The sequence below is a fragment of the Peromyscus californicus genome, unplaced genomic scaffold, assembly GCF_007827085.1.
Source record: "Peromyscus californicus insignis strain IS unplaced genomic scaffold, ASM782708v3 Scaffold_11__1_contigs__length_118956290, whole genome shotgun sequence".
NCBI lineage: Eukaryota > Metazoa > Chordata > Mammalia > Rodentia > Cricetidae > Peromyscus > Peromyscus californicus.
In genome coordinates, this window is record NW_026294402.1 from 104,040,475 (window position 1) to 104,066,945 (window position 26,471).

General features: G+C 44.7%; 1 protein-coding gene across 8 annotated transcripts; it reads left to right on the forward strand.

Annotated features, from left to right (window-relative positions):
* Nucleotides 1-4,550: 4,550 nt before the first annotated feature.
* On the forward strand, nt 4,551-25,906 carry Cdc25a (cell division cycle 25A). 8 transcript variants are annotated; one of them, XM_052721569.1, is made up of 16 exons: nt 5,143-5,256; nt 5,546-5,640; nt 6,254-6,330; nt 7,377-7,419; nt 8,398-8,434; nt 9,012-9,113; nt 10,834-10,953; nt 13,295-13,429; nt 14,020-14,094; nt 14,234-14,413; nt 18,552-18,650; nt 19,966-20,028; nt 20,124-20,222; nt 20,929-21,059; nt 23,720-23,831; nt 24,070-25,906. In XM_052721569.1, exons 3-16 carry the CDS (start codon nt 6,270-6,272, stop codon nt 24,208-24,210), a joined length of 1,398 nt encoding a protein of 465 aa, XP_052577529.1. In that variant the 5' UTR covers nt 5,143-5,256; nt 5,546-5,640; nt 6,254-6,269; the 3' UTR covers nt 24,211-25,906. The 8 variants fall into 8 exon arrangements, with proteins under 8 accessions (XP_052577549.1, XP_052577523.1, XP_052577517.1 ...); XM_052721554.1 differs by lacking the exon at nt 5,546-5,640 and having other exon boundaries at nt 4,556-5,256; nt 9,015-9,113; XM_052721552.1 differs by lacking the exon at nt 5,546-5,640 and having other exon boundaries at nt 4,557-5,256.
* The last annotated feature ends 565 nt before the right edge of the window (nt 25,907-26,471 follow it).

The window sequence follows — 26,471 nt, forward strand, 5'->3', positions numbered from 1 at the left end:
AGGACGTTTAGAAAGAGTATTTATTTCCATAAAGTTAGCAGAGTTGTGGATGCCAGTGAACTGCTTGAGGGCAGAGTCCTACTGGCGAGAAGAATGTTCAAAGAGTTCCATGAACTGACCTGGCAGTGGTGGCTCACACCCCCCAGCACTTGGGAGGCAGAGGACAGCCAGAGCTGCTATACAGAGTATACAGAGAAACCCTGTCTCAAAAAAGAAAAAAAAAAAAAAAAGAGCTCTGTGAACTAAGGGAGAGACCAGAAGCAGTGGGAATGTACTGGTAAGCCTATGAAAGAACACAGGACTTCCACTAGAAAATGCTGGTATCCCAGAGCGGGCACTTAACAAGGAGGAGAGGAACTAGTTTCCAGAAGGTCACACTGGAGTGCAACATCTGACAAGGCTGATTGACTCCAAAAATGGCAGAGCTAGACCGTGGCAAGTCTAGAGTCACATTATCTTGGGCTCTCTTTAACCCTCTAAATAGCTATTTACTGCCCACCTCTGTATTTGACACAGGCACAACTACCAGGTAAAACCCACTCTGGAATGTGCACACAGACTCCTTGCTTCCATCAGCCCAAAGGCTAAGAATGTCATTAGATAAGGGGCTGGAGACCTGGCTCAGTGGTTAAGAGGGCACTGGAAGCCTATACAGAGATTATCTGCTTTGCTGTTTCCACCAATACTATATTTTGTTTTAAGACAAGATATCAGCTGGGGTGGTAGTGGTGGTGGCGCATACCTTTAATCCCAGTACTCAGGAGGCAGAGGCAGGTGGATCTCGGCAAGTTCGAGGCTAGCCTGGTCTACAGAGTTCCAGGACAGCCAGGATTATACAGAGAAACCCAGTGTCGATAAAGCAAAAACAAAATAAAACAAAAAAACAGAACAAACAAAAAACCCAGTAACTTTGGACATTAACACATTTCTAGTTTCCTACTAGGTAAAGTAGATTACTAGTTCCCTCATATGGAATATGGTAACAGTTACCTAGGTTACTTTTTAGGGACTTGAAGGTTATCCATGGTTATATACTGAATTTGAAGCCAGACGAGATCCTGTCTTAAAAAATGAACAAGCTGGGGCTGGAGAGATGGCTCAGCAGTTAAGAGCACTTGCTGCTCTTCCAGAGGTCCTGAGTTCGATTCCCAGCAACCACATGGTGGGTCACAACCCTCTACAGTGGGATCTGATACCCTCTTCCATCATAAAGACATATATGCAGATAGAGCACTCATATACAAAGATAAAATCTTTTTTAAAAAGTGAACAAGCAAAAGCCCCCAAACTGTAACTCAGGGTTAACTTGACTTAACCTTGGCTTCTGCCTCTCTTCTTCCTCCCTCCAATGCTGACGACAACCTGCGGCTGCCATGAGGGAAACACAGAATAAGACTGGGGGAGACAGTGGGACTTTACTAACCTGGCTCTATCTCATCATCCCCAGCGGGGACATAGGGATTTCCTTGTGGGGGAGACAGAGAGCACTGAGCTACAGGTATGTAGATCAGGCTGGCTCATTATCCTCTTACCTCTGCCATGTCCAGCTGATTTGTGAATGAAATTCCCTCTTCTCCATTCTTTTGTTTGGTTTTTGGTACTTGGTACTCCATGTAGATTTTAGGACTGCTTTTTTCTAGTTCTGTGAAAAATGCCATTCATGAGAATTGCTTTGAATCTGTCCTAAGTAAGATAGTCATTGTGTGTGTGTGTGTGTGTGTGTGTGTGTGTGTGTGTGGTTTGGTTTTGTTTTGTTTTTTTTCCAGAATGGATAAATTTATTAGCAACCTTCCTTAGTACAAAGCACAAATACCCATATTTTACCAAGATGTTAAAATAGAAAAGTATACAAAGCAAATAAGTAATATTGTAATCAATAAATAAGCCAAAAAAGGACCATAATCAAAGCAGTTAAAACAGCTAAAATGTACATATTACGTTCTCCACAATTACTGGAATGAAGAAAATGCTCATCTAATGTACACTGAGATCTCGTCTCTTCCCAGTGTCTACACTCAAGGTCCTAACAACAGCAAACACTGAAGACATGCAGGAGAAGAACACAGACAGAGACACGTGTCAGTGGGAATCCAACTCACGGCAGCCTCCAGGCAAGTCAGTGCGCAGCTTCTTCTTCTTCTGAACATAAAAACAGGTTATAATTTAAAAGTCCAGGTTACTTTAAACAGTAAAATATTTTCTCTGTAGAAAATAGTATAAATGATAACATTTCCCAATAAGTCCTTCTAAGCCAAATGATAGCTGAATCATACATATAAATATCAATTAGATTCTGGGATACTGAAGAAAGCTATCTTCATCTGTTCAGAGAGCTATGTTTTACTTAAGTTGTGTAAGTGAGATTCCTATTCTTCTTCCCCTTCACTGTTTGATTTACGGCAGACATTTTTCTATAGGCTAATCCATAATCTAAAAAGATAGCCATTTTTATAATGTTTTTTCCATCAATTCATGTGCATGGGATGTCATGCCATCATCTAGTGTTTTCACCAAGCTCTTTCTCCAGTGTTTTAAATTCTGGTGGAAATCTTTTACTTCCTTGGTTAGGTTTATTTCTAGGTATTTTAGATTTTCTTTTGAGACACTTGAAAATGGGGATTGATTTTCTGAATTCTTTTTCAGCATCTTATTATTGATATTCAGAAATCCTACTGACTTCTGTAACAGTGGTTAGCCTAAGCAGAGTTAGTGGTCATTATCTTCAGGGGTACTTAAAAAACAACCTAAAACACAATCTTTTTGTTTGTTTTTTGAGACAAGGTTTCTTTGTGTAGCCTTGGCTGTCCTGGAACTAGCTCTGTAGACCAGACTGGCATGGAACTCAGAGATCCACCTACCTCTGCCTCCTGAGTGATGGGATTAACAGTATAGGCCACTACCACCTGGCTAAAACATAATCTTCCAAAGCATACTGTCTGCTCTGAAAATGTTGTCTAAAAATAAGTCCTTTAGTGGCACAGGCATTACACCTATGCCTGTCTTACTATTGTTGGAGCCACCAGTAGGGCAAAGGCTACAAATCATATAGTGCGGTTATTCATAAAGTCATCCATAAAACTTATAAAGATTAAATGAACTAATATAATTATCACACTTGAAACACTGTCACGGACATAAACACTTCTGTGGTGATTTGAATGAAAATAGACCCCAAAGGCTCATATGATTGAATGCTTGGTCCTCAATTGATGGGACTGTTTGGGAAGGATTAGGTGGGCTTTGAGTTTTCAAAAGCCCACACCAGGCCCAGCCTCTCTCTCTGTCTCTCTCTGTCTCTGTCTCTGTCTGGTTGCTGTCTGTGAATCAGGATGTAAAGCTCTCAACTACTGCTCCAGGGCCATGCCGCTCTGCTTCCCACTGATCTTGGACTAACCCACTGAAACTGTAAGCAAATCCCCAATTAAATGCTTTCTTTCTGCTAGGAGGTGATGGTGTGGCACACACCTTTAATCCCAGCACTTGGGAGGCAGAGGCAGGTGAATCTCTGAGTTCAAGGCTAGCCTGGTCTACAGGGATAGTTCCAAGATGGCCAGGGCTACACAGAGAAACCCTGTCTCAAAAACAAATGCTTTCTTCTATAAGTTGTCTCAGTCATTGGATCTCTTCACAGCAAATAGAACAGTAACTAAGACAACTTTACTAGAAATATTGCTCTCTAGAACTTCTCGATAGGGAAGAAAAAACAAAAAAAGAAGGAATGACCTGAGAGCATACAAGAAACATAAAGAATGCTAAGGTCATATTGTATATAGGTCTTACCTCTCCTGTGACAAGAACAACCCCCAGAGTTTGTTCACTATGATGGTCAGGAGTCCAGTACTAGAGGTCTTTCCATCTCTTTTTCCATATAAATCCCAAGCCTGACAGAGTATGGTGTCTCACGTCTAAGCAGTAAGATTACCGCGAGTTCGAGGCCAACCTGGGCAATAGAAGAAATCTCTATTTTAAAAACTAATTAATTTAATTTAATCAGAACCTGGGCCCCTTAACCCCAGCACTCAGGGCGCAGAGGCAAGAGGATCTCTGAGTTCGAGGCCAGCCTGGTCTAAAGAGTGAGTTCCAGGACAGCCAGGACTACAGAGAAAACCTGTCTCGAAAGCACCAAAAACAACAAAAAAAGAAAGAAAATCAACCAAACAAACACAATCAGAGCCTGGAGACCTGTGAAGGAAATGAAGGATCCATGATACTACATAGTTAGAGGAAGAGCCAAAGCCACGTCCAGATGGCCTTTCAGTCTCTATGTCCCCCTAGGGGTGTGCAGCATTAGGAAAAGGGAGCTCAAACAGGGTATGAGACCAGCCCAGCGTGCTCTGTGAGAACTACATTACCCAGAATGCAACTGGAAAAGAGCAGCTGGCCTTTCCGTCCGTACTAGCGCCTCGCAGGGAGTTTCATTGACTTCTGAGCTCTCCTCTCATTTCTGCCACCTCCCAACTCTTCAAGCCTAGTTGGGGTCTGAGAGAGGGAGTGACCTCGAGGAGGCCCGCGAGAGTCTTCCTCCTTTACCTCTTATTGGTCCAGCTCGGCTGTCATTCGGGAGCGAGGGGAAGTTTGCTTCCTGATTGGTGAATTCCGTTTGGCGCCAACAAGGAAAGGGGCGGGGCGCCGGCGTTCCTAGTTGTGCAGCAATTAACGCTAAGGCCACTTTGGTGGTGAGGGAGGTGTGGGTCGCTTCTCCGCTTGTCGGGGACCGAGCAAGGAGGGAGAAAAAAGTGAGGAGAGTTAATCGGGGTGGGGGTGGGGGGGTCGCCTCGAGACTCTCGCCCCGCGGAGTTTGTTTGGATTTAATCTTGAGGTTGCAGGCGCCCGCCCGCCTGCGGCCTCGCGGGGCCTAGAGGGAAGCACCGGTGCTTGTGGCTGGCGCCTGCCGAGTCCCCGACGCTCGCCCGTCCGCGCCGGTGCCCGTGGCGGTCGCGTCTCTGAACCGCGGGGTCGTGTTTGTGTTTGACCCGCGGGCGCTGGCGGCGTGGCACGCGGCTGAAGCCGGTGCCAGCGGGGCGGGGCCCGGCGCAGCGGAGGCGGAGGAAGACGGAGCGGGAGTCCGGGCTGGCCCGGCGGCGCCATGGAACTGGGCCCGGAGCCCCCCCACCGCCGCCGCCTGCTCTTCGCTTGCAGCCCCACTCCTGCGCCGCAGCCCACGGGGAAGGCACTGTTTGGCGCGTCGGCTGCTGGCGGACTGTCCCCTGTCACCAACCTGACGGTCACCATGGACCAGCTAGAAGGGCTGGGCAGGTGAGAGACCGGCGAGCGATGCCCCAGGCCACTGGCCTCTGATGGCCCTCGGGATGGTCAGGCAGGAAGCAGGGTTTGTCCAGCTGGTCCTGATGCTCCGATCCGGGATGGCCTGGCCAGGGCCCGCCATGTGCACCCTCCCCCCCGGGCAGAATGTTGGGCGGGAGAGGCCGTTCGGATAGTCCGGGACTATCCTCAACCCGAGCCAGACCGGGGAGCCGGGGAGGCTGCTGGGCTTCCTATCTTGTTCACCCCTTTCAGATTTCTCTGTACTCTGTCTCTATTCCAGGGAGCTCTTTGGAATCTACCCCCACGGGGGAAAATGGGCCCTCCTAGGCCCTCACTTCTACTCTACTGAACAACCGCGCCGGATCTTAGTTTCCTGTAAGCTTTGTTCCTTCTCAACAAAGGGACATGGCATTTTCTTTTCTTGCATTTGTGCAAAATCTATGCAGTCACTTGGCCGGCACGTTTCTTATATCTACCCGTCTCCCTTTTTATAGCTAGCCCTTTTTACTGAATTTTCTATATTGGAAATCTTTAAGGACTTAGTAGTAGGCTGCCCTACACCACTACCACCAACAAAAACACATTCCACTACTTTTAGTGGTTACTTTTCTTCCAGTCTTGGGCATCTCCTTTTCTAAACATGTCTTAGGATTTTTCCAGCCCCTGGAAAGCTGGGATTGCTGTCCTACTCACCTTTGCCCTTACGCCCAGCATAGTACCTCAAACCAAGGCTCTCACTTAAGGAAACAACCCAGCATTTGCCACAGGCATGTCCTACAATGTGGCCCAAGGCCAGATCCACTCCTTTCGTTGTTCAAATACCAACTAGGTCTTGTGGGTGGCCAAGTGTGAGTGTGGGGTGTCCTTGGTTTCTTATCAGAATGGTAGTTTGTGGCAGCCTGGCTACTTTATGACCCAGCTCCCTGGGTGTGACTTTTTAATTATGTCCTAGAAATTGCTCATGTGACGGTACTTCTCTTGGTTTCAGTGAGTATGAGAAGCCAATGGAGGTGAGAAACAGCAGCAGTCTACAGAGAGTGGGCTCCTCCGAATCGACCGATTCAGGTATTATTATTTATGAGTGTGTGTGCATATGTATTCAGGTGCCTGCCAAGATCAGAAGACATTAGAGCCCCTGAAGCTGGAGACTTACAGGCCATTGTGAGCTGTCTGATCTGGGTGCTGGGAACTGAAAATGGTCCCTTCTACAGGAGCACCAAGTGCCATGAACCACTGAACATCTGTCTCTTCAGTCCCTTATTTTTTAAAATTCAGTTTATTTATCTTGAGACAGGGTTTCACCATGTAGATCACTTTGGCCTCAAACTCAGATCCGCCTGCCTCTTACCTCTCGAGTGCTATGGTTAAGGGTGTAAACCACCATGCCCTTGCCCGATCCTGGTATTTGTTTAATCTTCACCATTCATCTTGAGCCAGCCATTTGGGGAGCAATATTGGGAATTTCCTGAATCATGTCTTTTTCCTAGGACCTTAACTGGTGACAATCCGCATTGAAGTCATGATTTGGAGTGACATGCCCTTCAGTCCAGAGGGAGAATAAGTGTCAAGTCTTTATTCCATTTCTTTTTAAAAATATTTATTTTTATTTTATATGTGTGGGTGTTTTGCCTGCATGCCTCTCATGTTACATACCATGTGCGGCTATTTCCTTGCAGGCCAGAAGAGGGTGTCAGATTCCCTGGAACTGGAGTTAAAGGCGTTAGCAGCCATGTGGTTGCTGGGAATTGAACTTAGGTCCTCTATAAGAATAGCTGTGCTGTTCTGAACTATCTTTCCAGGACTCTTATTTTTTTAAGACATGATCTCACTGTGTACACCAAACTGGCCTGTTGGAACTCATACCTAGCTGGTTATATTTTTCATACTCCTATATTAGCCATATGATTTGAAAAAATAAAATAACTCCACAAAAAGTGTTACGCGTCACTCCTGTCTGAAAAGCAGTCAATCTTGATAATAATTGGCTCTTAAATCTTGTTTCTTTGATTGGTATTTGCAAATGGAAGAGAATCCATTGGTGTACTTAGAAAATGTTACTTAACAATAGAATGAGCATTATTTCCTAAGAATTTTGTTTTTATTTCTCAAAGGTTTCTGTCTAGATTCTCCTGGACCCTTGGACAGTAAAGAAAAGTATGTATTCGTTCCTTTCAAATTTTATACTTTGAAGAAAAATTTTCCTTAACCAGGCCTACTGACACAGTCTCACCTACTTGGAAAGTTAAGGCAGAGGGATCAGAAATTCAAGGCCTGTCTCAGAATAAAAAGTGAAGGGACTGGAGAGATGGCTTAGTGGTTAAGAGCACTGACTGTTCTTCCAGAGGACCTGAGTTCCATTCCCAGCACCCATATAGCAGCTCACAACTGTCTATAACTCCAGTTCCAGGGAATCTGACACCTTCACACAGACACACATACAGGCAAAACACCAATGCATATAAAATAAAAAAAATCAAATTATTTTTAAAAAATAAAAGTAAAAGGTGAAGAACTCAGTGATAGAGTGCTTGTGTGGTGTATGTGAGGCCCTAGATTAGGTTTAATCACTAGAATCACCAAAAAGAAGAGGAAAGAAACTTGTTCATTAGTTTTTGATATCTCATTTTATAGTCCAGTCTGGTCTGGAACTCAGAGATATGTCTGCTTCTGCCTCCTGGGTCCTGGGATTAAACATGTGCACCATCATTCCTGGTCCAAACTTGTTAATCTTTGGATGAAGTTCTTCATACAGTGGACTAGAGTCTTCAGTTAGCTGCTCCCAGTGAGATCCCAGAAACACTGCTGAGAATGGATGTATTGTTTTCTGTCAGTGGTTTCCAGGATTTTCCCTCCTTTATTTTAGCTGTAATTTCCCTTGCTCTGCATTTTGGACGTTAAAGCCTTAAATGAATTAATGGATGTATGTCTTTTAAGAGACAACAGGTTTTTTTCAATCTAGCTAGTGTTTGGGATGCTCCTGAGACCAAAGAAACTTTAGACTTTCATTCTTGGATATCTTTGCTACAGTGAGAACCTGACTTGCCCACCCCTTCCCAAACTATAGGCTAAGCAATGTGAATCTGCTGATATAAATACCTCTTTATTCTCATTTACCTTTTGATCTCATTACAGCCTTGAAACTTCCCTGAGGAGAATCAATTCCTTACCTGTAAGTTCCATGGTCATTTTCAGCTAATACCTAATACCTGTAAACTGTCCCCCTAAATGCCAGCGTCACCTACATTTATGAAGTGGACATGGCTTTTCTGCATTCCTGTAAATACTAAGACTATGCATTACCTGGAGCAGCTTCAACAGTGGCTGCTGCCTCTTGTGGACTTCGTCCTCAGTCTTAGTTTTATCAAACCAGGAAAGGTTCTTTTTACGCAAATGTCACTAAGGGGTTGGTTTGGTACTATAATATACCTGCTAAGAGGGCTATTAGGCCTTGTATGATTAGGTGTAAGGCTGTTCTAAGTTACAGCAGGGTGGAGCCTTGGTCACATTTACTGGTTATCTGCTGTAGTATATGGGAAGAAAGAAAAAGAAAATTGAGGTTTTAGCTAGGTGTAATGGGTCAAACCTATAATCCTAGCACTTGGGGAGACTGAGGCAGGAGGGTCATCTCAAGTTTAAGGTCAGCCTGGGCTGCAGGGTGAAACCCTATCTCAAAAAAAGAAAAAGAAAACTGAATTTTCAATTGTGTTTTTCTTTAAGAATTCAATTTCTCTTTTTGACTTTGATAGCAGAAACTCTTGGGATGTAGCCCAGCGCTGAAGAGGAGTCATTCTGATTCTCTAGACCATGACATCTTTCAGCTCATCGACCAGGATGAAAATAAAGAAAATGTGAGTGTAGCATCAGCATGGTGACCCAGGCTGGAGTGACACCTCCAAGTGCCAGTGGCTTACAAGCGAGGTGGCTGGCTGCTGCCTGAAGACTAAGTTATGGGAAAGGAAAGCCACACCAGGCCTGCCTTTGTGTAGAGAAGTCTGGATGTGAATCTTGCCTTCTGCCTTGCTTTGGGATGCTGGAGCTTCTGTTGGGCTCCTTTGTGGGTTGTCTAGAATGAAATAAGATTGTATCTGTAGAGAATTTAAAATGGTACCTGGTGGGTAAATGTTTTTTTAATTTTACTTAGTAGCTTTTGTGAGGAGTAATTATATCCATGAGTAGTTTTTTTTCTAGAAGAATCTACTCAAGACTTTTCCTTTCTTGGCTCAAGCCCTAGGGTGACTTGTAAGCTTGTGAAAATCTTTGTTGTGTTTGGAGGTTGTGTGCTACTGGGCCTGCCTATCAGCATGTTTTTCTTATACCTTATTTCCTGTGAATACCTGCCAAATATATAAGCTAACTTCCAAAGCCATGCAACATCTGTGGATATCAGAAATATATATAAATATCTGAAATAGTGGCTTTGGGGATGGATGATGTAGTTCACCCAGAAGTCCATGTGTTCCCTGCTGGCTTTCCCCCAACACTTACATATGTTATTGTTTCCCATTCATTCCCTGCTAAAATACCAGAGTTTATCACCCTTATAGTTTCTAGGTCTAATGCAAAACCAATTGCCTGCAGGAATGAAGATTCTGTTTGGCAGCTTTGGGAGATGCCATGAAGTGTTCTGTAGAAATGGATTCCCTACTTGTGTGCTTGAAACAGTTTGTCAACCTCTAGTGCTACCAGACCAAAACTGTATAATCTGGCTCTTGACCCAAACTTGACTTGTCCCAAGGTTGCCTTCCTGGAAGCTTTGTTCTAAAGGAATAATAGCATAGGTTAAAGAACTTTCTGGAGTTATCCTATCTGGCTTCAAGATCTTAGGCACACCATTTAACTTGGAAGACCTAGCTTCCGTTTTGAGGCCATCCTGGTCTACAAATCAAGTTCCAGGACAGCCAGGGCTGTTACACAGAGAGACCCTGACTGGAAAAACAAACAAACAAACAGACCTAGTAGCGTCCTTGCTTGTAAAATAGGAGCAGTCAGGTTGTACCTGATGGTTAGACAAGTTTATGTTCAGAAAGTATTTTGTAATATGAAAACAGATACTAGCAGTTACTGTTTTTAGTGCTTAATAACAAGTGCTTATGTAACTATTTAAGATAGGAGGCATACATTTCTATGTGTGTGGTGTTTTGCTTTTGTGTATGTCTGTGTACCATGTATATGCCTGATACCTGCAGAAGCCAGTAGGGCGTGTCATAGCCCCTGAAACTTAAGTTACAGATGGTTGTAAGCTGCCCTGTGGGTGCCAGGAATCAAACGTGGGTCTTTTTAGAAGAATGTTCTTCACTGCTAAGCTGCCTCACTAGCCCCAACAGTAATTTTTAATTAATCCTGTTTAGTGGAAGAGAAAGCCGCAGGTGGGAGCTTGCCACAGTGCACATGTGAAAGACAAGGGCCAGCTTTCAGAAGTCTGCTCTCTCCCTACACCCGTGTGGGTCTTGGGGATGGAGTTCAGATCTTCAGACTTCTCAGCGAGTGTGCTTATCTGCCAAGCCATCTCACCAGCCCTAAAGCTGGTTTTTATGGACAGTAGAAAATATATCAAACATTGTTTTACAGGAAGCATTTGAATTTAAAAAGCCAATAAGACCTGCATCTCGTGGCTGCCTCAATGCTCATGTACATGAGGAGAGTAAAGATCTCTTCACACACAGGCAGGACTCAGCCCCAGCGCGTATGGTATGTGTTCTGGCTTTCATATGGGGAATTCTTCATGGGAAGAGAATTTACAACATTGCAAGCATGCATGAGTGCCTGCATTCATGCATGTTGTACCAGCATGAAATTTATTAATTTAATGTATTTATGAGTAAATTTATTAGTGCATGCCTACAACCCAATCACTTGGAAGGTAGAGGGAGGAGGACTAGGAATTCAAGGTTATTCTTAGCTCTGCCAGGAGTTCAGGGCCAGCCTGGGCTACATGACATCCTGTTTCATAAACAAAAAAGCAAGTTCACTTGCTAGGTGTGGTGACTCATGTCTGTAAACCCAGCATTTGGGAGGCTGAGGCCTGTGAATTATCTGGAGTTACCTCAATTGGCAGATTAGAAAGTTTCATTAGGGAAGTTGATTTATTTGTCAAAGGACATGTAAATAGTAGACTAGAATTTAACTGTAGATTCTCCAGTTTGTGATAACAGTTTGAGAATATGCCGGGCCGTGGTGGCGAACACCTTTAATCCCAGCACTCGGGAGGCAGAGAAACCCTGTCTCAAAAAAACAAAAAACAAAAAAAATTAACAGTTTGAGAATGTATATGAAATAGAATGTATTTGGTGGATGCTTGGGGATCAGAATGCTAAGATTTTCTCTGATTGCTTAATCATTAAAGGCACCAATAATTATAGGTGCTGAGGATGCAGACTTTTAAAAAGCCAGTGTTAATTTTACTAGTTTAACTTTTGTTTAGATTAGGATTCTTGTTTGCTTTCTTTTGAGACAGAATCACTTAAAACCCCAGGCTAGCTTCAAATGTGTTATGTAGTTCAAAACTTCTTGAACTCGCCGGGCGGTGGTGGCGCACGCCTTTAATCCCAGCACTCGGGAGGCAGAGGCAGGCGGATCTCTGTGAGTTCGAGGCCAGCCTGGACTACCAAGTGAGTTCCAGGAAAGGCGCAAAGCTACACAGAGAAACCCTGTCTCGAAAAAAAAAAAAAAAAACTTCTTGAACTCCTAATGCTCCTGTTTCTAGTATTACAGGTGTTGGCTACCACAGCCAGCTGGTTTCCAGGTTTGGGTGTCAAATAGATGAGGTGTATGATCTTCGTAACTTAAGCATCAGTTTCTTTTTATTAACCGAAAAGCAAAGGATTCTGTGGGTATGTTGGTACACACAGTCCCAGCTCCTCCAGGGACTGAGACAGGGTGGAGTCTAGGAGCACTTAGTTTCAAGGAAGAAAAAGGGAATTGATTAAAATAGTGTGTGCTGTGGCTTAAATGGGATTGTAGTTGTAAAGGTTTTGTCATAATGTCTAAGGACATCATAACCCCTCACTTTAAAATTGGGCAGCTGTGTTTTATTTTAACTCATTTTTTTAAATTTATTTATTTATTTATTTGTTTGTTTTGTTTTGTTTTTTCAAGACAGGGTTTCTCTGTGTAGTTTTGGTGCCTGTCCTGGATCTCGCTCTGTAGACCAGGCTGGCCTCGAATTCAGAGAGTTTCGCCTGGCTCTGCCTCCTGAGGTATGCGCCACCACCGCCCGGCTTCGTTTTTTATTTTTAGTTTTTAATTATGGGGGAGAGGAGTGCATATGCGTACAGATGCCTAAAGAGGCCAGAGGCTTAGATCACATGGAGCTGTCTGAGGTGGTTGCTGAGAATCAAATTCAGAGCTTCTGCAAGAGCAGTGCTTGCTGTTAACCTCTGAGCCGTCTCTCTAGCCCTAGTTGTTTAATCCAATGAAGAGCTAGGTTGGAGGCCATACTTAGTAGTGTGCACTCGTGATCTCAACATTTGGCGGGTAGAAGAAAGAGGTTCACAGGTATTAGCTCGGCCTGGACTTCCTATCTCCAAAAAATAAAGGAGTAGGACAGACTCTAGAACAGGCTTCCTTGTTTCCGTCTGTCTGAATGGGAGTTACATATGTATTTTGTTTTGTATGCTATTTTATGATAGAGACTTATATTTTCAACAAATTGTATACTGTCAGCTTGCACATGGTACTGTATATAGTCTCTTAGTTCTCATTGCAAGAAGAGCTCATGGGCTGGGCTGTGGTGGTGCTTGACTTTAATCCCAACGGCAGGCTGGTCTCTGAGTTCGAGGCCTGGTCTATAGAATGAGTTCCAGGACAGTCACGGCTACATGAGAAACCCTGTCTCAATGAGGAAGGTAAAAAAAAAAAAGCAAGGGGTCAGGAGCCAGGAACTCCAGTGCCTTCTTCTGACCTCTGAGGATACCAGGTTCACAAATGTGCACATGCATATCACCTTTTTTTCTTTTTTCTTTTTTTTTTTAAAGTGATCCAGCTAAGCGAATCAAAGTGGACTAGAGTTCTTGCTAATTTTGTCTTTCAGCTGTCTTCAAATGAAAGTGATAGCAGTGAATCAGGAAATTTCAGTCTTCTTTTTACATCCCAGTCACCTGTGAAAGCCACTTTGTCTGATGAGGATGATGGCTTCATAGACCTTCTTGATGGAGAGAATCTGAAGGTACCATCTGTGGGTGTGTGTGGGTGTGCCTACTCATTCTAGCCACCACTGGAGGACTCCCAAGTAAAAACAGCTCCTGGGGTCTTAGCTGGCTAGTTGATAGTTCATTTTGTGAGATTCTTGAGAGACTTCCCTGCTTGACTAAATCCTATTGCAGGGTGGGAGGTCACATGGTACTGGTGAGATCCTTCCATCTTATTGCTAGCCAGGCTTTTAGGAGTAAGGAAGAAAGTGTTGAGATACTTCTGTAACTAAGACATAGCATAGTGGTAGAACATGGCTTAGGGTGTGCAAGGCCATAGGTTCAATCTCTTGTACCAAAAAAAGATACTAGCTTTCCCTGGTGGTATATGCCTGTAATCTCAACATTCAGGATGCTGAACAGGATTGCCATAAGCCACAAGTTAGGCCACCCTGTGCTACACAGTAAGGTTTTGTCTCCAAAAACAATAAAATTTATCCAGACTTGTCTGGCATTCTTTAGGAGAGTTAAATGTAAAGCATTTAAATTCATGCTAGTCTCGGCTAGGTCCTTTTCTTTCCAGCCCATCTGCTGGATCTATTTAAAAGCAGTTTTTCTCTTCCTCTAGAATGATGAGGAGACCCCTTCATGCATGGCAAGCCTCTGGACAGCTCCCCTTGTCATGAGAAGACCTACAAACCTTGTAAGTTATTCCGGTATGTGCAGTTTTGAGTAGTTGAGCCACTGAACAAAGTAGTCCTTAACTATGTTGACTGGAATAATTGTCATTCAAGTGGTCAGATTTTAATCCAAGGTGGATCTGTCTCTTTCACCACCCTAAGGGCAATCGGTGCAGGCTGTTTGACTCCCCTTCCCCGTGCAGCTCCAGCAGCAGCTCCAGCACTCGGTCAGTGTTGAAGAGAACAGAACGATCTCATGAAGAGTCTCCTCGAGGAAGTACAAAGCGGAGGAAGAGCATGTCCAGTCCTGTAAAAGCAGATATTCTAGAGCCAACCCAAGAGGTTAGTTTTGCGAGTTCTCCTTTGGTCTAGAGTGGTAACTGTCTTTCAACAATTGTAAACTTTTCTACTTGGTGGTCCTGTCCTTGCCAGCTGTTACTCCTCTCCCCTCCCCCTCCCCCCTTCGAGACAGGGTACAGGGTTTCTCTGTATATTCCTGGCTGTCTGTAAGTGGCCGTATCCTGTCCCAATCGCCTGGTCCCAAATAACCAACTCAGAGGCTGAATATGAATTATAAATGCTTGGCCAATAGCTCAGGCCTGTTATTAGCTAATGCTTACATTTAAATTAACTCATATTTCTATTCATGCTTTGCCACATGGCTCATGACTTATTACTTCATTTTTTACACATTCTGCTTGCTTGGTGGCTGTTTGGTGTCTCAACTCCCCTGACTCTGCCCTTCCTCCTTTCTTTATTCTCTCTGTGTGAGGCTGTCTCGCCCAATCTTCTCTTGTCCTGCTGTCAGCCAGTCAGTTTTTTATTAATAATGAGCGTAATCCACAGCAGTCCTGGAACTCACTCTGTAGATCAGGCTGGCCTTGAACGCAAAGATCCACTTGCCTCTGCCTCCCCAGTGCTGGGATTGAAGGCATGCACCACCACCTGGCTTCTGATGATGCAATACAGCTCTATTTTTATTTATTCTATTCTGTTTGCTTTATTTAGTGGGTTGTGTTATTTGTTTGTATTAGGTTTTTCTTTTGCTTTGGCTTTTGAGGCAGGGTGTAGCTGAAAGTTTTCCTGTGTCCCGCCTGGTCCTCAGCCACTCAGACCCAAGTAAACACACAGAGGCTTATAGTAATTAAAACTGCTCAGCCATTAGCTCAGGCTTCCTACTGGCTAGCTCTTACTCTTAAACTCAGCCCATTTCTATTAATCTATATGTCACCACATGTTCCGTGGCTTTACCTGTGTGCCGTACATGCTGTTCCCTGGACGGCAGGCTGGCGTCTCCTGACTCAGCCTTTCTCCTCCCAGAATCCTCCTTGTCTGCTTATCTCACCTATACTTCCTGCCTGGCTACTGGCATTTTATTAAACGTGTGTACAAAAGCATTATTCCATAGCATTGGGGTCTTGCTCTATGTTCAGGCTGGCCCAGAACTTGTAATGATTCTCCTGTTTCTGTCCTGATGCTGGGATTGATTACAGGTGTGCACCACTATACCTGACTTTTATCAGTCTCTCATTCTTTGAGTGTCTGTGCTGTATCTTTTTGTCTGTCTTACTTGTTAACGAACTTGTCGGTTGTTACAAATCTAGAGGTTCCCACTGGCCTATAAAGTCCAATATTGTCTCTTATCCCCTAGATTTCTCATAGGGGTAGAATTGCTGGGTCATGGGCCAGTGCATGGTTTGATTTTTCAGATACTGCCACATAGTTTTCTGGAGTGATGTATTCAGTGGCAGTGTATGAGTTCTGTATTTTTGAGTAGTATTTGGTAATGTATGTCTGTTCATTTTTGGTGTTTCTTTTCTATTGCTGTGAAAACCACAGTTTGTTGCTGAGGATTGAACCTAGGGCTTTGTGCATACTACTCAAGAGCTTGGTCACAAGCTCCATCTCTACTCTTATTTTCCTATTTGGTTATATGTTTATTTGTTTGTTTATTTGTTGTTTAGGGGTAGGGGCACATAACCACAGTGCACATGTGGAGGTCATTGTATGACTTGGAGACATTTCTCTTTCTACCATGTGGGTCCCAGGCATAGAACTCTGCAGTTCTTAACTTACTGCGCCATCTCACTGGCCCCTGTTTGTTTTTAAAGCCGAATTCATTGTAGCTGCATTGGGAAAATGTGGGTGTGTGGATCCATGTGTGCTACGGTATGGATCATTTGAAGAAGTTTTTTTTACATACTTACATAGGACTCTTTAGTATAAATAATTATTTTATTGTCTTTTTTTTTTTTTTTTTTTTTTTTTTTCTGTGTTATTGTTTGTTTTGAAACTATCTCACTGTGTAGCCCTGGCAGTCCTGGCACTCACTATGTAGAACAGGTAGACCAGGCTGACCTCAAACTCAGAGATCTGCCTGCCTCTGCCTCCCGAGAGTTGGCATGTTCTGCTGGTTTCGTTCAGCATGTTTCACAGGCAACTCAGGCTAGCCTTATTCTCTATCTCTCCATCTTTTTATTTTAGCATTCTAACACTGGGGCTGCTGGCAAATGTTATGACACCCAACTGTGTTCTGATGGTTTGTTTTTGCCTTTTAGGAGCAGGCTCTCTTGTGGCCTGGGCTGCCCTCAAGCTATATAACTTATGATGGCCTTGAACTTTTGATTCCTCTGTCTCCCTAGTGGTGGAATCACAACCATGCCCAGGTTTTTGTTTTGGTTTATATTTCTTTGTTTTTGTTTCGCTTTTTTTTGAGGCAAGGTTTTTTTCTTTTTTGGGGTGGGGGGGGTTGCTGTTTGTTTTTTTCAAGACAGGGTTTCTGTTGTTTTGGTGCCTGTCCTGGATCTTGCTCTGTAGACCAGGCTGGCCTCGAACTCACAGAGATTTGCCTGGCTCTGCCTCCTGCGTGCTGGGATTAAAGACGTGTGCCACCACTGCCCGGTGAGACGAGGTTTTTTTCTTTGTGTAGCTCTGGCTGTAGACAAAGCTGGCCTCAAACTCAGAACTCAGAGATCCGTCTGCCTCTACCTCCTAGGCTTGAGCCACCACCACCCAGCATTTTATTAGTCTTTTTAAACGTACGTGTGTGTGTGTGTGTGTGTGTGTGTGTGTGTGTGTGTGTTTGCACATGTCCCATGATGCATAAGGACCTGTCTATAAAACAGAATGGCTCCATCTTTGGCTATTGCTAAACGAAGGATAGATTTGATGTTTTCCTTTAAGGCAGCGCCTATGTAGCCCGGGTTGACCTTAAACTCATGATCCTGCTGCCTAAACCTCCTGAGTGCTAGGTCCTATGGTTTCTTTTTCTTTTTTTTGTTTTGTTTTGTTTTCAAGAAAAGGTTTCTCTGTAAAGCAGTCCTGGCTGTCCTGGAACTAGCTTTGTAGACCAGGCTGGCCTCGAATTCTCAGAGATCCACCTGCCTCTGCTTCCTGAGTGCTGGGATTAAAGGTGTGCACCATCACCGTCGGGCTCTACCCTCTTTTTAAATACTATTTTGGTGCAAGACCTGTATGTGCCATGGCATGCATGGAGGTCAGAGGATAACTTTCCAGAGTTGGTTCTCTCTCCACGGTGGGTTCCCAGGATTGTAGTCAGATGTATACAAGTACTTTTAGCCTCTGAGCCACCTTACTGACTTCACCATGCCTTTGAAAGACTTACTGCCCTGTCCTTGGAAGAGGGGAAAAAACAAAACCAAAAGAAATAGTTGGTTCAAAGTCCAGATCTCCCTTTTTGGATATAAATGTTCATGTTGTCTCTAGATTACTAGTTCTCAAGCATGCTTCCACAGTGGTTCCTTGTGTGCTGTGCCACAGCGGTTCTTTGGTGCTGTGCCAGCCTGCAAGAGGAGCGCCTAGATCATAGAAGGCTCTTTATTTAGAAGCAATCTAAATGATCTTTACAACTTCTTGATTTGTTTTCTCACAAAAAAAAAGGGCTTATCAGAAGTTCAGGAACTCTACTGAGATAAAGTAATTACGTTTTCTGTTGTGAGATACGTGACAATGATTTTCTGGTTTTGGTGTTTGGTTTTTTATTATTTATTTTGTTTTGTTTGTTTTTGGCAGATTCTTGCCATGTAGCCCTGGCTAGGCTCAAACTTGTGGCAATCCTCCTGCTTCTTGGGTTACCATGCCTCAGCTTGATATCATCAGCTCAGTAGTTCAACGTGAACAATAAAAAAGCAGGGGTGCTGGGTATGCTGAGGCACGCCTGTAATCCCTATGGATCTCTGATTTCGATGCTAACCTGGTCTACATTAGCAAGCTCCAGGCCAGCCAAAGACTCATGATAAAACTCTGTCTCCAAAAAAGGATAGAGGGGGTTTTTGGGGAAATTTAACTAGTTAATAAATATTAGGGCCTCTCTTTTTCCTTCTGATTCAGTCTCAATACAAAATATTTTACTTAATATAGACATTCATATTTCAGTCTCCTTTTGGCATGGTCAAGGTAAATATTTCTAGGAGTTCTAGTCAAAACCCTGGTGTCATCCTCTACCTCTGGTTTGTTACAGCTTCTACACCAGTCTTTATCCCTGACATCTTCACCTAAAGGAACCATTGAGAACATTTTGGACAGTGACCCAAGAGACCTTATAGGGGATTTCTCCAAGGTAATTGCAAGAAGAGTTGGGTAGTACTGGGAAGATGTGGGGGTAGCTAGCACCCCACTTAGCCTTTCTCCTTCCTCAGTGTGGTTCCTGGGGTACCACCAAGGCAACAGTTTAAAAAATTAAAGAACAAGTTGAGCTTCTGATGATGAGGTACATGTTGGTCTCCCATTCTCTTGCTAGCTTAGTGGTTTCCTGTATGGTTACCCACCTTCGCGCTGACCCACAGTGCAGGTTCTTTGGGAATGGGGCTTCTGACTGTAAAAATAGTACACATGTGTATAGCCACGCTTTGAGTCCCTGGTGTTGAAGGTCCAGATTTGCTGGGCGGTGGTGGCAGAGGCCGATAGACCAAGGCCAGCCTGATCTTCTACATGGTGAGTTCCAGGCTGGTGGGATTATACAAGAGACCCTGTCTCAAAAAAAAAATAAAAAGAACGGGGAGTTTGAAGAGAAGAACAAGCAAAGCCCTTGTGTAACCTTCAGCTTGGGTTGAGACCGTTGGTGGTTTGTCTTGGGGTCATGGGTCAGCTCTTAATTTGGCCAGTTGTCCTCTAAGTAACAATACCACGTTCATTTTTCTTAAGGCTGGGCCAAGATTGTTTTCCCGTTCTCGCTGCCTAACCCCATACTGGGCAACCGTGTCCTCATCAGATGTCTCACTTCCATGGCAGGGTCTCACTATTTAGCCCAAGCTGACTTATATGCAGTTCTCCTTTCTCAGGCTCCCATTGCTAGGGTTCGCGTATATAGTACCATGCCTGCTCCTTCATTGTGTTTTGTTACAGATTCTCATATTGGCTAAGTTGGCCCTGTGCTCACACTCAGGCTGGGAGTGGTCTTGAAGTCATGATCCTCCTGTTCCTTCCTCCCAAAAGCTGTTACTGCAGTCCTGAGCCACCATATCTGGTTCTTGCTGCATTTTTAAGTCTTCATACGCTAGCCACTAAGATAAGAGTTCCTGATTAAAAACAAAAGAAAAAGGCAATTGCCTGCAATTTCAAATCTAGCCTCAGGGTGACTAGTTCCAGGCCAGCCTGGCCTATACCGCCTCAAAGGCTGAGCGAGCATAGTGGCTTATTCCTTTAATCCCAGGAGCAGACACATCTCTAAGCCAGACTGGTCTACATGAGACTATACCTCCTTAAACAAATAACAATTAAATATCCAGATGTTAGTTAAGTGCATAGAAGGGTAATTAGCATATACTGTTCACTTAACGTTTCTTTGAGCTGCTTCCTGCCAGCTAGGCAGCAGAGTAAACGGCATTGGTAAGCTTTCACATTCCCCTAAGTATCTTCTGTTTCCTTCTTTAAAGGGTTATCTCTTTCATACAGTCTCTGGGAAGCATCAGGATTTGAAATATATTTCTCCAGAAATTGTAAGTCCGATTTGTGGAACCCATTGCACATGGGGAGTTGGAATCTTGTTACCTGACTGCGAACATTGACACCCCACCCTCCTTTCTCTTCACAGATGGCATCTGTTTTAAATGGCAAGTTTGCCAATGTCATTAAAGAGTTTGTCATCATTGACTGCCGATACCCATATGAATATGAAGGAGGTCACATCAAGGTTTGAATTCTTGAGACTTACATCTTGGGAGGCTTAGACAGGTGGGATAGTGACACCTCTCAGCTGGTGGTGAGGATTTAGAACACGCCAGGAGACGTGAGCTGAATGAATGTTCCCATCAGTTCCTCTCTACCACAGAGTTGCAATGCTCTCCTTGTCTGTCCCTCATACTATCCTGTTTCAGGTGGCACCCTGATGTCTAAGCTATTCAGTGGGGCCATAAAGGATTCCATAGCATTTGAGATGCTTAAATATAAATGTTTGACCACCCCAGAACTCCTGACTAGAAGAAGCCAGTCTGGCAACATAACATGCCTTCTGTACTGGGCCTCTGTTCTTCAATCAAGCTGCCTACCTGGTGGAGGGGCATGTTGGAACACACGTTTCTGGAAAGAAAGGAGCTGGTCACACCACTTTAATATTACCTTGTAAAGCGGTGTTTAAATGTGGCAAGGAGGCATTAGCTTCTAACTTTATGAAGCGACTGTTCGAGATCATTTCCAGTTCTTGTATTTGTTAGTGAATGGCCAACGTATATAGACCTACAGAGAAAGCCTCATGGAGATGTAAAAGCAGGTAGCATACTGGACTGCTGTGCCAGGAGACCTGCAGTCATGAAATAGTCTGAGGAGCTGGCTCCCTCGCTGAGGCTTTACTTCAGTGTGATTCAGCGGGTGTTGAGACTGTCTGGTTGGTGTCTTCAAAGGGTGCTGTGAACTTGCACATGGAGGAAGAGGTTGAGGACTTCTTACTCAAGAAACCTATCGTGCCTACTGATGGCAAGCGTGTCATTGTTGTGTTCCACTGTGAGTTTTCTTCCGAAAGAGGCCCTCGAATGTGAGTACTTCACAGAATAGGCTGGAGGGCGGAGGCTTCGTGTTCCTGTGGAGCCTGGTAGTGTGTGCCTTTTTCACTGTCTGCAGAATCATAGCACATCGGGCACGTCGCTCCAGTGCCTTAGTCTACACATGACACACAAACCTGGCCTTTATGAAAACTACTCTCTATAGAACATAATTTCCCTTAATTCTGTTTCCTACTCAGCGATTTGTGTTAAAAACAGCCTTTTTCAATTATTACTATTTATTTACATTGTGCGTGTATGTAGAGTTCAGAAGGCAACTACCATGTGGATTTCTGGGATCAATCTCAGGTTGTCAAGTACCTTTACCCACTGAGCCATAATTTTCTTGTTTTTTTTTTTTTTTTTTTTTTGAGACAGGGTTTCTCTATGTAATCCTGGCTGATCTGGAATTTGCTCTGTAGACCAGGTCCACCTGCCTCTGTCTCCCAGGTGCTGGAATTAAAGACCTACCCAAGCCCAAATGCCCAGACCAAAAAGATTTCTTGAATGTAATTTATGCACTTAGCCTAGAAGTTGCGGTTACAAATGACTTTCAGGCTTCTCTAGACCAGTCATTGTTGATACCAGTGCTAACTCTACTGTCGCCTGAGTTTGACCTCTGCCCCTTTGGCTCACCCAGTTCCCCTGCCCCACTGTGTTTAGTTCTACCTAGTGGTCTCATGGAATATCCTTTAAATACCAAGCAGTTGTTTCTTATGCAAATGTTACCTCTGAAGTTCCTGGGCCAGCCTGAGCTATATGAGACCCTGCCTCAAAGAAACTTAGAAACTAACTTACTGACAGGCTAGGGGTGTGGCTCAAGTCTGTGATAGACAGAGTACTTGTCTAGTATTTGTGAGGTCCTGGGTTCACGCCCAAAAGAACAGGGGAGTAGAAATGTGCTATATAGCAGATACCATTGAGACAATAAAATGGAGCCATTCATTAAAGATACAGTAGTGAGACTGAGCATGCTTGGTGGGAGTTAGCAGCCAGCCTAGTCTACAGAATGAGTTCCTGGATAGCCAGTGCTACACAGTGAAACCCTGTCTCAATAAACAAACAAACAAGAAAATATTCATGAGCAGGATTAACAAGTGGTCCCGGTGAGGAGAACGATGGTCATGAGAAGTGCAAGTAAATAAAGGCAGATAATTAGACAGGTGGGTAAGTCCCGCTTCAACTGGGATTGCTGGAAAGACTTCGGAAAAGCCAAGTCCTGGGCCCTTGTTTTGTTTTTGTTCTGAATGAATTTCTTAAGAAAGACACGCTGCATAGATGGGAGTGGGCTACTGAGCTGTGAAGGGCACAGGCTCAGAAGACTGGGCCTTGGTCAGGGCCTTGTCTGCTCTTCGGGTTACACTGCTGAGGTTGACAGCAGGTTGCTGGTGTGCTGGGCAGGCGCTGCTGCAGAGCTGCACTCCTCCTTTTGCTAAGCTAAGCAAACTTGGGGTTTCATCTTGCTACTATTCTGCCACATTTGCACACACATTCCATTCATAACGACAGCAGGTACTAATGGACAACACCATCTCAAGTCCTTCAGGCGTGTGAATAGGAGTTTGCCCTGCTTTTCGGTCTTGGTTTTCTTCAGAGCTAGCCAGCCCAGGTCCTTATTCATGCTAGGCGAGTGATCTGTCACTGAGCTCCACCCTTGTGTGTTTAGCCAGTATTGATACAACTTTTAAGGACTAGGTGTGATGGCATACTTCCAGCACTCAGGCAGAGACAGATGGATCTCTGAGAATTCAAGGTCAGTCTGGACTACATAGTGACAGTGAGATCCTGTTACCAAAAAAAAAAAGCCAGGCAGTGGTGGTACATGCCTTTAATCCCAGCACTCGGGAGGCAGAGGCGGGCAGATCCCTGTGGGTTCAAGGCTAGCCCAGGCTGCAGAGTGAGTTCCAGGACAGGCTCCAAAGCTACATAGAGAAACCCTGTCTCGAAAAACAAAACAATCCAGAAGCACCCCCACATTTAACACACGAAAAGGTAACATTTGAGCAGGACCTGAGTATTCACACATGAATGGAAATAGCAGGGACTTGTGTCCCAGCTTCATATTTTTCATATGCCGGACACTCTTCTAAGCACTGGGAAAACGTTAGCAATAACACTATAAAACAAAACCAAAACCCTGTTTTGGTGGAGGTCCCATTTCAGAGTAAGCAGGAGCAGAGAAACATAACAAATAGTTAAAATTGTGCAAAATGTTTAGAAGTCCTTCAAAATGAGGTCAAAGGTAGAAGCTCCTAGGCAGAAGGTCAAGGAGACTATAGTGGGCTGAGTGAGACGTGGCAGCACACACTGGAGGGCACAAAAGCTGCAGCTTGTACACAGGGTTGGGTGAGTGGACTAGGGAGACAAGGGCTTCTGTACTCACTCCCAGCATGGGGTTCCAGTAGGTACTCCCAGAAGTAGAAGGGCTAGTCTGTCTAAAGGCCCAGGAAGAAGGATTCTATTGATAAAGGGAGGTGAATGGAGGAGATGATACCAGGGAATGGAGAGCAAGTTGGTTCAGAGCTGCTGCAGGTGGTGTCAGCAGCGCGTTCTTGGGAAGGAGTGCCTGCACCACCGCCTGTTCTTACTGACTGTTGTCTCCAGTTTCCTGCACTGAAGGGGGTGAGCTGACTTTTTTTTCCCTTTTCACTAGGTGCCGATATGTGAGAGAAAGAGATCGACTTGGCAATGAATACCCCAAACTCCACTACCCTGAACTGTATGTCCTGAAGGGAGGATACAAAGAGTTTTTCCTGAAATGCCAGGTGAGGGGTCTGTGCTGAGCATGTCTCCATGTGCCCACACTGGACCAATGGGTTTGTAGCTGCTGCTGTTTGCCGGGGTCTGGTGACAAGATAAACGTCCACTCAGCACTAGGCTCCCGTGGAACTCACTGGCCCTGCCTCTTGCTTCTTCCAGCCTTGCAGCTCTAGGCAAGGGGAAGCCAGGTTGTGTGAGGCGGGCATGTCCTGACCTTGTCCTCTTGTTCTCACGTCCCTGTAGTCTCACTGTGAGCCCCCCAGTTACCGACCAATGCACCATGAAGACTTTAAAGAAGACCTGAAGAAGTTCCGTACCAAGAGCCGGACCTGGGCTGGGGAAAAGAGCAAAAGAGAGATGTACAGTCGCCTGAAGAAGCTCTAAAGGCAGGCAGCAGCAGCCTGAGCTTCTCTCTGTCCCTTCCCTTTCCCTTTGCTGCAGAGCAGTAAGTGAAGGAGCCGACTGCGGTACGAGGAGAAAGACTGGGCCTTCCGTGCCTTAAACCTACACTCCCAGGTTGGAGCCCAGGGCATCCTGCTGGTCCGCTCTTCTGTCCTATAAGACTCCTTCCCTGTCAGGACTGTCTGCCTAAGCTGGACATGCCACAGCGCAGACTGGAGTCTATAGTCTCGAACACCATGTCAAGCTACTCTGATTGAGCATCCCATGAAGAAGTAGCTGGAGCCTTCATGGGCGGACCCTGGCCTCCTGTCACGAGGGGAGATACGTGACAGAGTGCTGCTGGCCAAATACCAAAGATAGGCTGGAAGGGAGAGGTCCTCGTGGATGACCCATAACTTAATTTATTCAGCTTCATCAATTATTTTATTTTTTTTAATTCCTCAAGACTTTCACTTTACTGCTTCATTAAGTCAAAATACTGCCATTTTAGGTAGAGTTTTATCATCCCAGGAACTACCTCTACTTTTAATTTTTAGAAAAACATTGGGCCAGGAATAAGAAAAGGCAACCTGTCGAGTTGTGGCCAGCGCTAGGAGCTCAGTCACCCCTAGGAGGCGCTGTGGACTGGGATTGCTGCTACTCAAAGACAAGGACTGAGATGCTGGTGAGAGCCTGCACCAGTTCCAGGCTTGGCTACAGGACATAAGCTAACCTTCCCAGACCTACCTCTGTCCTTTGGGATGTCCTTGGGGAAGTTTTGTCTCCATCCTCCTCGCCCCAGGACCCCATGATAGTGGCTGGTGTAAGAGTCACAGGAAAGCACTTCAGGCAGCTTCCATCTGGCCACCCCCAGGCCAGTGTTGGTATGCTGTAGTGTAGGTACCCCAAGGTGAGAGTGGGAAGGAATGAGTGGAGTCCACGGGGTGAGGGAGGAGCATGCCCACTGAATGTCCTTTAAGAAAAAAAAAAAAGTCGTTTTATGAGTTGAGGGGTATCAAATCAGTGTTGGGTGGGCACCCAAGGGTGAGAAGGGGGCCAGAAGTCCAGGCCATTAGGTGGAAGGAGGGGGGTCCTGGTCTACAGATGACTGTAGAATTTCTCAGGAGAGAGTGGTAAATATTGAAGAAAAATGTTCCGGGTTTATCATGTTTTAATTTGAGGGACAGGGAGTGATGAATCACACCAGTTACCCCCTAATCTAACCCCGTGGAAGGGAGGCTCTCGAGGGACCACCTCCATCTGAGGAGCTGGGCTGCTTTAATTCTGTGCTGCCTGTTGTGGTGCCTATTCATGGAAACCCTCAGGCATCAGTCTCCTGCTCATGTTTGCTCCGCTGGGGTCTAGCCAGGTTTTTCCTAGGAAAAGTCTCCCCTCTGCCTCTGCTTTCATCTGGGGGTGGGGAGGGAATCAGTGGCATTGAAGATGGCTAATTGCTTTGTTATGGGTTTGAGTTGCATTTGGCTATAAAACAAATCTTGTTGGAAAATATGTGGAGAACAAGGGAATGAGCAGCCCCTTCCCCAGTGTTGAAGTATGTCCCAATTGGTCTCTGGTCTGGTTTGTAGAGGTTCTGTTAGTTGAATGCCTTGGAGGAGAATGGCTTTTGGGTTGTACCAGCTTAGTTAGCACTGTTAACCAACTGTTGCAGGCTCTGCAAATAAAAGTGATCTTGAACCCATGTTCTCTGCCTAGTTCCTAATATACTCAAAGGGAGTTTCATTGCCCTTAGGGTTCTAGGGTCACTAACTAAAACTAAGGCCATCATATTTCCTCAAGAGGATTAAAAAAAAAATTATACACACAAAAAAATTAGTTTGGCTTCAGTAATGGCTGAAACAATCCCATTACAATGAAGATCAAAACCGTACTCAGTGATTAACAGGATAAAATGGGTGTGTGCATTAAGCTTTTGCCTCAAAGCAATGCACACCTTTGATTCTTGCATTCTAGGTAGAGGCTGGTGGATCTCGTAGTTCCAGGCCAGCCATTGTCACATGATAAGACCCTATCTCAAAGTAGTTTTAGTTGCCAGATGGTAGTGATGCACGCCTTTAATCCCAGCTCTTAGGAGGCAGAGACAGGTCCATCTACTTACAGACCAAGGCAGGAGGATATTGAGTTCAAGACCAACCAGCCTTCGCACCTTAGCAAGACTTGATCTCAAAGATTTAAAGGTCTGGAATGGAGCTCGGTGGTAGGTAGAGTATTGTCTAGCATGTTGGATACATGCTAGTCTCTGGGCA